Raw genomic sequence first — 16,192 nt, 5'->3', positions numbered from 1 at the left:
GGATGTAAATCACACCAGTACCCACGTTAGCTCAAAAAAAATTGTGTACTTTTACTAAAATTAATGGAATGGTTTCAAACTAATATTTTACAAACATATAATCAAACAATAATTTTACATAAGAAATGGTTAGTTTCCTTGTCATAATTTGTGGAAATCTACATGTATCACTTTATTGTCCTTTGTCTTATCCCTTAAGATCCCTGAAAGAAAGAAACAAGGATGACAACATCAATAACATGGATGAGATGGGAATATAGACAAGCAGTTTTAAAAAGAATTTCTTTAAATCCTGAAACCTTTCTTGCGTATTTTATAATTTTAATATTTATAGACCTTGACTGATAAACAAAGTAAATTGTTTAGGGAATCTTTACAAAAGATGCAGCCGTCTGTCTTGAATAGCTGCTATACAAATTAAATTTCCCCTGAAAACAGACAAAAACAAAACTATTCAAAAGTACCCAAAGTTGTTAAGTCAAAGAATAAGAAATGTCTTTATAAAGTTTGGAGACTAGTGTATTAAACAGTCAATTGTCCTCTCTATTTCTGGGACACATTCCATATAAGTTTCATTTTAAAAAAACCTAGAATAAACAAAACAAAATATTTTTACTAAAATATAAGCCAACGAATAATAAATTATTATTATAGAACTTTTTAGACTAGTGTTATAAACAGTCCAAAGCCCCCTACCTCCCAATGTATGATAAATAATTGATTTTATACATGATAAATACATGCAAATCGGCAAGAAGGGAGGAAAAATGTGACTGTTTATTTGTTTGTGTAGCCATTGTTTCTTAGTGTTTGGACCTAAGTAGTAATGAAGAAGGATGAAACATTTTTGTTTAGCCACTAGGGCTATTAAGCTCCACGCTCAAGTATATTATACCTTGACCCGCTGTCACAAGTGAGCTACTCTTTATTACATCACCCTCGCCGAGTATGGCATGTGACTATAAATTATACTGGTACCAAAAGTTTTTATAGACACGTTATCTAATTAGTTAACTGGTCTTTTATTAAATCTTAATTGGATGGTTCAAACTAGCAGTGTCCACACAAAAGAAAACTTTTCCTATTTCTAAGAATCTTTACAGTTCTTATGTCCCCTTCTTCCCTGTTGTTTTGTTGTTTACAATTAAATTATACTGATAAATAAATCCTTCAATTTATGAATTGGTAGATTTAATATGGATCAAGGGGACATTGGAATGTAAAATTTGCTGGTACCCAAAGTTCTTTATAAATATTTTCTCATTCATTGGTTCAAAAACTTTGGGAACTTTATTTTTCATCTTGATTGTTTGGTTTATACTATTAGTCTTGGTATGTTTTATTGATAATTTATTAATTGATTAATGATTTGATGGTTCAAACATGCAAAGTCCAAACTTTTTAACCAATAATATTAATCTACAGAAGAAGTAATCAATTTATCATCCTTTGTCTTATCCCTTAAGATCCCTGTTTCACTTTAATTGGTATGTTTAATAGTTATTTATTGTATGGGATTATAGACAGCTTTTAGCAGATAGTAAAATAAAAATAAAAAGATTAAAACTAGTTTTGTAGGCCCCGAGGGGCCGATCATAGGCGTCCAAGGGGGGGGGTAATGGGCCATTTGGCACCCCCAAACGATTTTGGGGGTGCCGTAGGCACCCCCAAAATTTTGTGAACAATACCCCCCCCAAAAAAAAATTACCCCTACCTTGGGGGTGCCGTAGGCACCCCCAACGATTTTGGGGGGGGTATTTACCCCCCCCAAACCATTTTGGGGGGGTAAATACTCCCCCCAAAATAGAAAATCTCTAACAAAAAAAATTTTTGCGCGCTTCGCGCGCATTTTTAATACTAAATTTTTTATAAAATTTAAATTACCCCCCCCAAAAATTTTACCCCGGGGGTAAATTTTGGGGGGGGTAAACAAATTTTACCCCTGCCAACAGATTTCAGGGGGGGTAATTACCCCCCCCAAGCAAATTTTACCCCCGGGGTAAAAATTTTGGGGGGGGTAAAAAAAATTTGCGGCGCGCTTCGCGCGCCATTTTACCCCCCCCAAAACCAAATTACCCCCCCCTTAAAAAAATTTTACCCCCCCCAAAATAAAAAGCTTGGACGCCCCTGGGGCCGATGGCCTGGGCTAACAAAACTGATATTGAGTTTTCTAAGCCATCACAGCCTACAATGTCAGTCACTTATAATGCAGCATATTAAGATAAATTAATTATGAGGAAAAAAATCACGCAACCTTTCTTTTAAAAAAACACAATCTTAAAAGTTAAATAATGTAAAAAGTATAAGTTTAAATGAAAAAAAGTCTTTAGTAAGTGCTATTTAATTTTGATGTTAAAGATTTAGCAAAAGACGTTTTATTGCTATGTTGATCAGAAATATGTTAGAATTCGTTGTTAGGATTTTTCTTCTAACCTTGGAAAGGCAGTCCTAAATTTGAAAATTTTGATTTTTTTAAAGCTTATAGTATGTATATAAGTTGTTTGTATCTTTTAGTGAAAAAAAATTTTGAAAAACAGTTTTTGTTTGTTTTTTATTAAAGATTTTCATATTTTTTTCAATTTTTTTTCAGAACTTAAAATTGAAATAAAACAAAAAGACCCCGCTGAAATATTTTGGTTTTACCTGGAATCATCATGGTTTTATGTCTATTTTCACCATACATAGGTCCCAGGGCTCGGCACTTACTTTTGTCTTGATTCAATTCTAGCCCACAGTGATAGGGGATACTCATGGATAAACCAAGTCTTGTCACACAAGGGATAATTATACTCAGAAAATATAATAATATCAGAGAATACATAGGAGATACTCAGGGATAAACCAAGTCTTGTCACACAAGGGATAATTATACTCTGAAAATATAATAATATTAGAGAATACATAGGGGATACTCATGGATAAACCAAGTCTTGTCACACAAGGGATAATTATACTCTGAAAATATAATAATATAAGAGAATACATAGGGAATACTCAAGGATAAACCAAGTCTTGTCACACAAGGGATAATTATACTCTGAAAATATAATAATATGAGAGAATACATAGGGGATACTCAGGGATAAACCAAGTCTTGTCACACAAGGGATAATTATACTCTGAAAATATAATAATATGAGAATATACATAGGGAATACTCAGGGATAAGCCAAGTCTTGTCACACAAGGGATAATTATACTCTAAAAATATAATAATATGAGAAAATACATAGGGAATACTCAAGGATAAACCAAGTCTTGTCACACAAGGGATAATTATACTCTGAAAATATAATAATATAAGAGAATACATAGGGAATACTCAGGAATAAACCAAGTCTTGTCACACAAGGGATAATTATACTCTGAAAATATAATATGAGAAAATACATAGGGAATACTCAAAGATAAACCAAGTCTTGTCACACAAGGGATAATTATACTCTGAAAATATAATAATATGAGAGAATACATAGGGAATAGTCAAGGATAAACCAAGTCTTGTCACACAAGGGATAATTATACTCTGAAAATATAATAATATGAGAGAATACATAGGGAATACTCAAGGATAAACCAAGTCTTGTCACACAAGGGATAATTATACTCTGAAAATATAATAATATCAGAGAATACATAGGGAATACTCAGGGATAAGCCAAGTCTTGTCACACAAGGGATAATTATACTCTGAAAATATAATAATATGAGAGAATACATAGGGAATACTCAGGGATAAACCAAGTCTTGTCACACAAGGGATAATCATACTCTGAAAATATAATAATATGAGAAAATACATAGGGAATACTCAGGGATAAACCAAGTCTTGTCACACAAGGGATAATTATACTCTGAAAATATAATAATATCAGAGAATACATAGGGAATACTCAAGGATAAACCAAGTCTTGTCACACAAGGGATAATTATACTCTGAAAATATAATAATATCAGAGAATACATAGGGAATGCTCAGGGATAAACCAAGTCTTGTCACACAAGGGATATCATACTCTGAAAATATAATAATATGAGAAAATACATAGGGAATACTCAAGGATAAGCCAAGTCTTGTCACACAAGGGATAATTATACTCTGAAAATATAATAATATCTGAGAATACTCAAGGATAAACCAAGTCTTGTCACACAAGGGATAATTATACTCTGAAAATATAATAATATCAGAGAATACATAGGGAATACTCAAGGATAAACCAAGTCTTGTCACACAAGGGATAATTATACTCTGAAAATATAATAATATTAGAGAATACATAGGGGATACTCATGGATAAACCAAGTCTTGTCACACAAGGGATAATTATACTCTGAAAATATAATAATATAAGAGAATACATAGGGAATACTCAAGGATAAACCAAGTCTTGTCACACAAGGGATAATTATACTCTGAAAATATAATAATATCAGAGAATACATAGGGAATGCTCAGGGATAAACCAAGTCTTGTCACACAAGGGATATCATACTCTGAAAATATAATAATATGAGAAAATACATAGGGAATACTCATGGATAAACCAAGTCTTGTCACACAAGGGATAATTATACTCTGAAAATATAATAATATAAGAGAATACATAGGGAATACTCAAGGATAAGCCAAGTCTTGTCACACAAGGGATAATTATACTCTGAAAATATAATAATATCTGAGAATACATAGGGAATACTCAGGGATAAACCAAGTCTTGTCACACAAGGGATAATTATACTCTGAAAATATAATAATATAAGAGAATACATAGGGAATACTCAAAGATAAACCAAGTCTTGTCACACAAGGGATAATTATACTCTGAAAATATAATAATATTAGAGAATACATAGGGGATACTCATGGATAAACCAAGTCTTGTCACACAAGGGATAATTATACTCTGAAAATATAATAATATGAGAAAATACAAAGGGAATACTCAGGGATAAGCCAAGTCTTGTCACACAAGGGATAATTATACTCTGAAAATATAATAATATAAGAGAATACATAGGGAATACTCAAAGATAAACCAAGTCTTGTCACACAAGGGATAATTATACTCTGAAAATATAATAATATTAGAGAATACATAGGGAATACTCAGGGATAAGCCAAGTCTTGTCACACAAGGGATAATTATACTCAGAAAATATAATAATATGAGAGAATACATAGGGGATACTCATCAAGGATAAACCAAGTCTTGTCACACAAGGGATAATTATACTCTGAAAATATAATAATATGAGAGAATACATAAGGAATACAAAGGGATAAACCAAGTCTTGTCACACAAGGGATAATTATACTCTTAAGATAGGAGTGGATACAAAACGGCGAAATTACAAAAAGACGAATGTTACAAAACGACGAAATTACAAAAAAGGCGAATGTTAGAAAACGGCGAAATAACAAAAAGGCGAATGTTACAAAACGGTGAAATTACAGTAAAGCTTCCTGTAGATCCAGGTTAAATACTTTTTGGGGAAAGTAATACTTAAGGGAATACTTCAAGTCTGTTAAATAGGTCTATCTAATCTCATTCCCCTGGTATTTTGAAATTGTTTCATACCTGTAGAACTCTGGAAAGGTTGAGGTTTCTGACTCCGTCCTGGTACAGTTGTTCAATGCCAGCCTTCAGCCACCAGTCAGGTCCCATGAAAGTTATGGCCGCTGTGATTTTGGTGTACATTAGTCCAAGAAACCAGTCCTGAAATGAAGTTTATTTAATTTTTACTTGAAGATGTAAAGGTGGTGCAAAAAACAGCTGCTCTACCATAGTTCAAAGTAAATATTGCTGAAATCCAGGATTATGAATGGAATATGGCTATGAACGATAAATTGATGTACACTACCAAGATGATTAACAAAGTTACCCCATCTGCTGATTACGAACGTTTTTAACCAACTAATCAAGATTTATTATAAGTACCCAAAGTTTTTAATCCAACCTACGAGAGAATGTGCTTATAAACGTTGGGCACCAGGAGTGCTGGAATCGGGCATTTCATAAAAACTGAGAATTCTTTATAGCTCCCAAAAGCTCTATCTACTGGTAACTATCTTTCCGCATGCCTAAACTACTCTAGTCCCCCCAATTTTTCTTACCTGCCATAGAAAGTAAAGCGGAGACTGGTGCAGGGGAACTTGTATAGGCGTCAGGATAACCAGGTCAAGCAGTAATCCAAACAAGAACGGGATTAATCCAAGGAGCAAACTGAATGCAATTATAGCTTTGGCGGCCATCACAGCGTACTCCTTCAGCCTTGCTCCGAATGTACTCCAGCCCTGGAATTAATAATATCATACATTTATGTATTTTTACAATTTGGGCGATTTAAAAAAGTCCAAATTTTTCTAAGCTAATACTGAAACTTATTGACTGAACATTGATGAACTTAAGCCCATTAAACGATGAAGGTAAGTCTTTTTAAAAAACCTGCATTTAAACGTATAAATGTTGATTTAGATTTAAGACTATTTTAGTTTTTTTAAATTTTGGTGGTCAAATATTTTTTTCTAGAGACATGAATTTTTCTTTGGAGGGTTAGGGTACCCTCACACAAAATAGATTTAGACCTTCCCTGGACCTAAATATAAAGAAGACCTATATCGGTTTAGCCTTCCTTACACACAGACAGACAAACATACAGATACTTATAAAATTGAAATATCTACCTGTCGAATGACATTGGTACAGAATGAAAGTCCACGAATGAGAAGAAGACAAATATAAAAGCCAGCTGCGCTTGTGTACAGTTCGTACACTTTGTGCCCATCCTCAACCCATACACTGAATATCTAAAATATAAAATAAAGTTTTATGTACTATAATTTCATTTCAAATTTTTCATAGGTACTTTATCAAACAATGATAATTTTTGTTGGGGGAGGGTAGGTGGTATTGATAGTAAAAAGAAATAACATTGAATTTCTTTATCAACCACTCACTCTTTCAAACTATCAAAGGAGAGACTTTACTAAGAATTGAATATAAAAATTTTAAATAGGATTCTTTGCTACCAAAAAGATAAGCAATGGAACGTAACTATTATCCTAAGAAAAACTTTTTTCTTCAGACTAATGTATTGCTGATTTAACATACAGATGGGAACAACAATGAAAACCTAGAAAATGAACAATAATTATATTCCTACCTGTCTGCCCACTCAGATAGGAACAACAATAAGAACCAAAAAAAATTAACAATAATCCTACCTGTTTGCCCACCCAGATGGGAACAACAATAAAAACCAAAAAAATGAACAATAATCCTACCTGTCTGCCCACACAGATGGGAACAGCAATGAGAACCAAAGAAATGAAAAATAATCTTACCTGTCTGCCCACCCAGATGGGAACAACAATGAGAACCAAAGAAATGAACAATAATCCTACCTACACAGATGGAAACAGCAATGAGAACCAAAGAAATGAACAATAATCCTACCTGTCTGCCATCACAGATGGGAACAACAATGAGAACCAAAGAAATGAACAATAATCCTACCTACACAGATGGAAACAGCAATGAGAACCAAAGAAATGAACAATAATCCTACCTGTCTGCCATCACAGATGGGAACAACAATGAGAACCAAAGAAATGAACAATAATCCTACCTGTCTGCCCACAGAGATGGGAACAACAATGAGAACCAAAGAAATGAACAGTAATCCTACCTGTCTCCCCACCCAGATGGGAACAACAATGAGAACCAAAGAAATGCACACTAATCCTACCTGTCTGCCCACCCAGATGGGAACAACAATAAGAACCAAAGAAATGAAGAGCCAGGATGCCAACATCAAGCAGAGAAGACCAATTATACGCAATGCAAAATAACTAAAATAAAATAGTATTCAGGGATAAGTCAGACGATATATTTAAATATAAATCCTATTCCCGAATGACAAAAAACTAAATTATTGGTATTAATGTTTGGACTTTCTAGTTTAAAACCAACTTATTAGAATTCAATAATAGTACCTATTCACAGTTTATGGCCCAACTAATAAGACAACGTGGTATAACCAAAATAAAAACTCTGCCGCTAAAACATCAAATTACTTACTTTGGTTTGATATATGGCTGGTGGCCGGTCGGTCCATCACGAATCAACAATGCCTAGAAAATCATTGATATTCATTTTTATAATTGTATAACAACATCAAAAAGTAGCAAAGCACAAAAAAATACTTAAAAAATTTTAATCAATTTAAAATTCTAAGTTTTTTCTCTCTAAGAAAAATCCTAGGGTAAAGCGGGGCGATCTCGGTTTTGAGGTGAAGTCGGTATTTTTTTGACCACCTTCATTAAATGACATTTTTCTCCATGTTCTAATCGACTGACAGAAAAAAAACATAAAATCAAATTTGTTCCTTATTAAATTGCCTACAAAAAAGTATAAAATAAAATTTTTGTGAGATGAATTTTTAGGGTACTTATTGGGTCTTAAAGCCGGACGACAAAAATTTTTTTTTTCGATTTTTTTGCTTAGGTCGGAAAAACGGTAAGTTGGACAAAAACTGGTAAGAGCTAGAGCTTAGACGTCTTCAGGGGACTTATTAAGAATCTAATAGGCTATCCATTTCCGTTTAAATCTTTAAAAAAAGCTTGTATAGTTTTTTCTTAAATCGACTAAAAGTGAAGCGGGGCGAATTCGGTTTTTTCACTTTTTATACTAACTTTTTCAATTTTATATAAAAAAGTGAAATTTTCGAGAAAAAAAGTCAAATTTCTCGTACTTAGAAAATTTTTTTTTTTTTTTGTAGAAAAAATTGTCCGATCTTCATAATTTTTTTTGTGAATGCTCTTTATTACATTTAGCAACTTTTACCTTTAGGGAATGCTGTAATTAAATCACTATGTCATAGGGTAAGGGGGGGGAAGTTTCGGTAAGGGGCTATTCTCGGTAATTTCGACCTACCTTCATTAAATGACCTTTTTCTCCATGTTCCTTTCAAATGACAGAAAAAAACATGAGAGCAAATTTGTTCCTTATTAAATTGCCTACAAAAAAGCATAAAATGAATTTTTTGTGAGATGAATATTAAGGGTACTTATTGTGTCTCAAAGTCGGACGAAAAATTTTTTTTTTCCAAAAATTTTTTAGTAGGTGTGTAAAGATCGACCTACACAAAAATTGGTAAGACCTAGAGCTGATCTGAAAAACTTTTTGAACTAGAAATTGCCCGCTTTTTCCAAATCCGTTGAGAGCTTTAAAATCGGGTTAATATTTTTTTCAAAAATGACCAAAGTTGGCGCCGGGGGAAAAATTGGTAATTTCAAAAGAAATTAAAATTCAACTTTTAAGGTCATGTTTTCATGTTTTCTTTTGTCAAATCTATTATTCCATATGGACTTTTTAAGAATTAGGCCTAAAAATGAATAGAACAGATAAAAAACAAAAAAAAATTAATTTTATTTTTTGATTCAAAATTTTGCGAGGAAAAAATCAAAATTTCTGGTCCTTTGAAAAAAAAATATTTTTGACATAGGAGGAATAGTCCGATCTTTATGAATTTTTTTGTGGTTAATCCCAATCACCTATACTAATTATGATTTTTTATGCTTGTTTGGTCGTTTGGCCTTTTTTCATCGATTTTTTTAAGGTTAAAATGTAGTCAAGATTTTTTGCAAAGATGACACTTTTGCTTCAAATTCAATTTTTGAGGTCAATATTTAATCAATTTTCATGTTTTTTGGGCTAAATCTATAGTTCAATGTGAGCTTTTTTAGGATCAGGCCTAAAAAGTAATAAGATTATTTTTTTTCTTATATTAATTTTAAGTTTAAAAAAAAAAAAATTTCGAAAAAAAAAATCGAAAATTCGCGTCTTTCAAAAAAATTCATTTTTAACATAGAAGGAATAGTCCGATCATTATGAAACTTTTTGTGGATAATCCCTATAACCTATACTAATTATGATTATTTATGTTCGACTGGCCGTTTGGCCGTTTTTCATCGATTTTTTTTAGGTTGAAAAAAATTACCGATATTTCCCCCGGTGGTGGGGAAATATCGGTAACTTTTTGCGGTCAATTTCGGCCAACTTCTAAAAGTCCTAGGATAATGTCCTTTTAGGACCTGATAGTCCTTTCCGTAAGCTTTCTACTGGTCTTGGTTTCATTTGAAAATATTAATATTTACCCCATTTTTTTTCAAAAAAAAACGAAAAAAAACCGAAATTTCCCCCCCCCTTACCCTAGGTTTTTTGAAGCTGGAAAATCGACCACAGATTTTGCCAAACTTTTCTCTTTTTTTCAACTTGATTTTTTTAGGAAATTTTGCTAATAGAACTAATTTTTTTTTAGCCAAATCTATTCAAAATTGCCTGAATTTTAAGGATCAGGCCTTTAAAGTCATAAAAAGTTATTTTTTTCTAGTAGTATTTTTATGTTTTTTATCAAAAAATATTTCGAAAAAAAAGTCAAATTTCGCGTACTTCGGAAAAATTATTTTTTTTTGGTAGAAAAAATTGACCCATCTTAATAAAATTTTTTGTGCATACTCTTTATTACATTTAGCAACTTTTACCTTTTGGGCATGCTGTAATAAAATCACTACGTCATCGATTTTTTGAAGCTTGAAAATGCCCTACCGACTTCGCCTCAAGGCGGGGCGAAGTCGGTGCCGTTTTAGAGATCAATTTTGACAAACTTACCAATGTCCTAGGTTTACGTCCCTTTAGGACCTGATCAACTTTTCCGAGATCTTTCTACTGGTCTTGGTCCCATTTAAAAAAAATAATTTTTACGATTTGCAGGTTCAAAAAATCGAAAAAAAGACCGAGTTCGCCCCGCTTTACCCTACACATGTTGTTGTGTTCATAACCATATACCATACATACAAAAAAAAAACATGGATAGACAAAAGGAAAAAGATCTTAAGTGGTCATAAAAAAGTAAGGCTGACAGACAAACAGACAGAAAAAGAAAAGGGGGGAGGCGGATGTGCCACTTTTTGAAACCAAAAGTAAAACGTGCATGATCTCAGCCCATAAAAGAGTTACAGCTCTAAAATTTGGCACAGCAGTTGTTTTTATGGAAAACAATATGGAACTGTGAAGAAACGGAGGTGGAACTTCCGCTCGCGCCGAAAACCTCCGTTTCCCGCTGAGATTTTTTTACCTTTTCTCGCCTTAATAGACAATTTTCAATAACCTGAGATTAACTTTTTTTTATCATGTCAATATTAAAAAAAATTGCAAGTGTAAAATCTTACATGTGTCACGTGAAAATATAAGGGAAATTTTTATGAGAAAAAAAGTTCATCTCAGATAATTAAGAACTATCGGCAGGAAACGTCGGGAGCGGCGGTTCCGCCGCCGTTTCTTCACAGTTTCATATTGTTCTCTACAAAAACAACTGCTGTGCCGAATTTTAGAGCTGCAACTCTTTTATGGGCTGAGATCATGCGTGTTTTACTTTTGGTTTAAAAAAGTGGCACATCCGCCCCCTCCCTTTTTATAACACGAAAAACTACCCCCTTCATTATATTTAATTTTCAATTTAATACAAAATAAGAAAAGTTTTGTGGTTTTTAGGGATACTGCCGATAAAATTCTGTGCGTGGGCAATGATATTACCTGATGAACAGCTCCGAGACCCCCATCATTATCCACAATATCAGGTATTGGAGGTCTGGCCTGGATGGGTTGGGGAGCAGCACCTTCACCACCCCCAGATACATTGTCATCGTCCTGATCTCCTAGGGGTACATCTCCGAGAAGATATGACCTATAAAATAGATTCATTAATAATAAAGAACGAAAAAATCATGTTCATAGGTGTCCATATGATATAACTTATTTATAAAGATATAATGTTCCATCTCTATGTTGCCGATATGGTTCTCCTTTACAGTGAAGCTCCAAATAGATTTAGGGAAGGTTTATACTTTTTTTAGGAGGATATGACAACCCTTACGAAAAAAATTGCGCCTAGGAAATTGACCCCATAAAATAAATGCGTCAAATAGACACCCATCCCACTTCCTTAAGTGCCCCTAGAGGCCGTTAGAGACGTAACCGCTAGCTTTAATTGAAAGTATCATAATCTAAATATCCGTACCTGAGATCTAATATCCATGCCATCAGGCAGCACCATTGCTTCACCGTCCACCTTAACCATTCACGTGTATGGTCTTGATCCTGGGAATATCAATAATATAAAACTGCTAGCCTCACGGTTCTTCAAGGGTATTTGTACAAGATTTGCGACACTAAAGTTTTGAATATCCAAATTCATATAGATGTAAAGATATAGTAAAAATTAACCCTTTTATTATGGTTACAAAAGGCCATCAAACGCTATTTTGATTAAAAAACTTTTCAGGCTGTTGTTTACAGAAATATTTTCTAATGGTTTAGACAGATGTTTTCCCCTAAGGAAAGCTAAGTATTATAGAACTAAATAAAGCCTAATAATTTTAATGGTAGGTAACCCTTAGTGTTATCCAAATCAGATAAAAGTGACAGCATATAAGGCTGTTACACATCTATATACATCAGTTTAGTGTAGGCTCTCAGAGCATACAGTCGCATGCACAATGTGAAAGCTGCAGTAAACTCACTTGTGACTTAAGTGAGTAACTTCACACAAAAAAAATTATAAATATCAACTTTAGTTATAAAAATATTTTTTCCAAGACATATCTTCTAAAAAAACTACAACTCAAAATGGATCTAAGTGATAATATCTACAAACCCAATTCAATGTCAACCACATTTCCTAGACAATATCAACACTTCATCTTCAAAATTTCATAATCCTCATAAATTAAAATCGCTACTATGTCATCTCCGCCTTCATTTATAAAAATAAAATTCTTCAAATTTAAAATATTTTACCTAAATCGGCCACTTATTCCCAAGAAAATAAACAATATTTCATAGTCAACTTAGCCTTCAAAAAATAATCTTCCATCAAATCTTCCAATATAACTTAATCTGCCAGACATTAGTTGTAAAATTATACTTACATCACTCACTTCTGAAACATTCATAACAAAATTGGCCTAGCATCAGAATTCTGCTAGCTAAGGGTGGGGTTAGCATTTTTCTAGGTTTTATGTAGGTCTCCAAAAAAATTAGTCCTTAGATTTACGCTTAATGAGATGGGGCATGAATCTATATTGACTACATATAATAATTTAAACTTCATAGGTGTTTTTTTATTAAGTAGATTTAACAGCAAATGTCACCAATATCAACTGCAAACCTAAAATAATGTATCCTAATCGGCCACCACGTTCAATTCTTAATCTGCTAGACATTAGTTATAAATTATAATTACATTATTCATTTCTGTAACAACGTGACAACAATGGCCTAGTATCAGAATTTTGCTAGCTAAGTTGTGGGGTTAGCATTTTCAATTATAAAGGTCTACCAAAAAAAGTCTTTAGATTATGCTTATTGAATGATGGGCAAGGGCATTTATCTTTTTATGACTACATATACTAACCTATACTTTCAGGAATGTCATTATGATTTAACAAAAATGTCAGCAATGTAAACTTCTCCAAACCAAACTACCAAATCCTAAACGGCCAACAAATCCATTCTAATAAATCACAGCTTCAAACAATTCAGACACCTAAATATAGAGTAGCTTCCTTCTAAATATCACAATAAAAAATTTTTATTTATGATACAATCAGCATAATTTTCTTCTAAACACACAAATCAGCATATTTTTTACATTTTAGAACTCTTAAATTGACATTCATTATTTCTACAATTGTATTACTTACAAAATTTCATTATAACTACAATAATAACTACATATATAACTACAAGGTAACTACATATATAACTACAAGGTAACTACATTTATAACTACATTTCTATATATACAAACAAATTCCAATAGAAACACATAATAAACACCAGTTAAGTCACATTTAATTTAATGCAGTGTAAATAACTGCAATCATATCTCCAAGGGTTTTTTTTTTACTCCCTTATCAGATAACACAAACAGCGGCTTGGGTAAATCCTCTAACTTGACTAATGGTCATAAATGAGGTGTCAAGTCGCAATTATTTACTTATGACTGACTTTATGTTCTATTTTGCATTATGATTAAATGTAATTGTTTTTTCTTCTATAAACTTACATAAACGTTGTCATATGTATAATAATTGAATTTGAAATATACATACATACATACATATACATAATAACCTAACCTGTAGCGCTGGTAGGAAAACCAGGAGAAGTAGAAGCTCCATAGATATTTCATCCACAACTCCATCATGCCATTGTGTAGTGTATGGCAAGAAACTTGGTAGCACAGTCTTGATAATCCTAAATTATTAACAAGATTAGTTTTCATGAAAACTAATGCCTTTTCAATATGAAGAAAAGAACTTTCATTTACAGACAAACAAACTCCAAAAAACGTCAATAAACTATAAAATGAATTAAAATCTAATGAAATAAACGCATTTTTTAAAACCAGCAGAAAGACACACAAAAAACTTTTTGGAGCACATTATTTTGAAAGTCTCTGTATAGTATGACAAATATTATTGTTAGACTGGCACAAAATGTATGTTTTATAATTACCTAGAAGGACAGTACAGCATGACAAATATGATTGTTCCAAACATGATTAGACTGGCACAAAATATGTATTAATATATTTACCTTGAAGGACAGTACAGCATGAGAATTATGATTGTTCCAAGCATGATCAGACTGGCACAAAATATTTATAATTACCTTGAAGGACAGTACAGCATGACAAATACGATTGTTCCAAACATGATTAGACTGGCACAAAATATTTATAATTACCTTGAAGGACAGTACAGCATGACAAATACGATTGTTCCAAACATGATTAGACTGGCACATAATATTTATACTTACCTTGAAGGACAGTATGACAAATATGATTGTTCCAAACATGATTAGACTAGCACAAAATATTTATAATTACCTTGAAGGACAGTACAGCATGACAAATATGATTGTTCCAAACATGATTAGACTGGCACAAAACCTTCTTATGTGCCGAAACAAGGGCAAGTGTATCATTTCCTAAAATAACAAAGAATTAACTAATCGGATGTTTGTGTGTGCAAGAGAAAATCCTGGAAAATTAGTCCTAGGATATATTTATGTCGGAATATTTACGGATATACCGACAGACGATAAACAGAATTGTATATACCCTTACTCTTTCTGTACAACAAAACTATTATTTGAAAAGTTCGGTCACTGCTAGTTTGAACCAAACAATCAAGATTCAATAGAAGTTCTTAAAGTTCTAGAGCCAAACGTCAGAAAACGTGATTATAAAACTTTGGGTACTAGTATAATTTAAAGTAAAATTTATCATCCCTTTCTGGATTTTTTGCAAAAGGATTTACCTATTCTAAACAAAGCATTATTTTTCTGTGTTTTCTTTTACCTGAATTGGGTTGAAATCTGGATCATTAAGATTTCTGAGGAACCAAAGAACGCCGGGCCGAAGTATTTCTCTGAGCAGAATGACAAAGGAAGCAAAGTAGAAGACGTAGATCATCCCGTTCAACCAGTGGATGAACACGCTGGCCACAGGGGTGTTCTGGAAGGAGTTCAATCTAAAATAGATTAATTTATTAGGTAATTCTTTTCTTTAGGTCTTCAGGGATCTTCATGGAAAGGGGGAAGTCGACCCTACACTTTCAAATTTAGTATTAATAAGAATTTTTTGTGGGGGGTGGGGGTGCCAGGGGCTATTTCTCTTGGGAGTTTCATTGTATAGAAGAACAATATCTCAGCTACTAGAGAGATCATTTTTTACAGAAAAACCAACAGACATCATGTTACTTTTATAAAAGAGTAATTACAATCTAAATCCTTAAAATAAAAGAATTTTAAAATTTGACGTAAGTTGATACCTATTAATATTCATGTAAAAAAAACTTTCCTGTCTTTAAGAGTTGCATCAAATAGTGAGAGGCTGCAGATATCAAGCCAGCAGCCGCAGATGACCGGAAACACCAGAATCTCCGCCACCAGCAGCAGAGCAACCTTCACCACCAGGTAACATAAACCCAGGGCTCGAGATATCTTCCTGAAGTTTGAATGAAAATTTTATGATAAGCTAAGAGTTTAATATGATGATTATAATAATGCTTCTCTGTGATTTAAAAATTCTCTATAACGATTAAAAAAGCAAATAT

At 32.8% G+C, this 16,192-nt stretch overlaps 2 protein-coding genes across 3 annotated transcripts in view; one reads left to right on the top strand and one right to left on the bottom strand.

Annotated features, from left to right (window-relative positions):
* The window catches only part of Usp14 (ubiquitin specific protease 14), a 91,550-nt gene that overhangs the window by 22,173 nt on the left and 53,185 nt on the right, over positions 1 to 16,192 (top strand). The gene's annotated exons all lie outside the window — the stretch shown is intronic.
* Positions 1 to 16,192, bottom strand: part of LOC145322707 (E3 ubiquitin-protein ligase MARCHF6) — a 46,890-nt gene that overhangs the window by 11,227 nt on the left and 19,471 nt on the right. For both annotated transcript variants that reach the window (XM_080164929.1, XM_080164928.1), the window contains 11 exons: positions 15,939 to 16,083; positions 15,436 to 15,609; positions 14,962 to 15,062; positions 14,207 to 14,324; positions 12,085 to 12,164; positions 11,601 to 11,751; positions 8,085 to 8,137; positions 7,753 to 7,855; positions 6,689 to 6,811; positions 6,119 to 6,298; positions 5,583 to 5,720 (listed from right to left, as the gene is read on the bottom strand). In XM_080164929.1, the coding sequence (XP_080021055.1) occupies positions 5,583 to 5,720; positions 6,119 to 6,298; positions 6,689 to 6,811; positions 7,753 to 7,855; positions 8,085 to 8,137; positions 11,601 to 11,751; positions 12,085 to 12,164; positions 14,207 to 14,324; positions 14,962 to 15,062; positions 15,436 to 15,609; positions 15,939 to 16,083 (1,366 nt within the window). The remainder of the gene's footprint in view (positions 1 to 5,582; positions 5,721 to 6,118; positions 6,299 to 6,688; positions 6,812 to 7,752; positions 7,856 to 8,084; positions 8,138 to 11,600; positions 11,752 to 12,084; positions 12,165 to 14,206; positions 14,325 to 14,961; positions 15,063 to 15,435; positions 15,610 to 15,938; positions 16,084 to 16,192) is intronic.

Source organism: Acartia tonsa, chromosome 6, assembly GCF_053477335.1.
Source record: "Acartia tonsa isolate MP-2025a chromosome 6, ASM5347733v1, whole genome shotgun sequence".
Taxonomy (NCBI): Eukaryota; Metazoa; Arthropoda; class Copepoda; order Calanoida; family Acartiidae; genus Acartia; species Acartia tonsa.
This window is presented reverse-complemented; position numbering and strand designations above follow the sequence as displayed.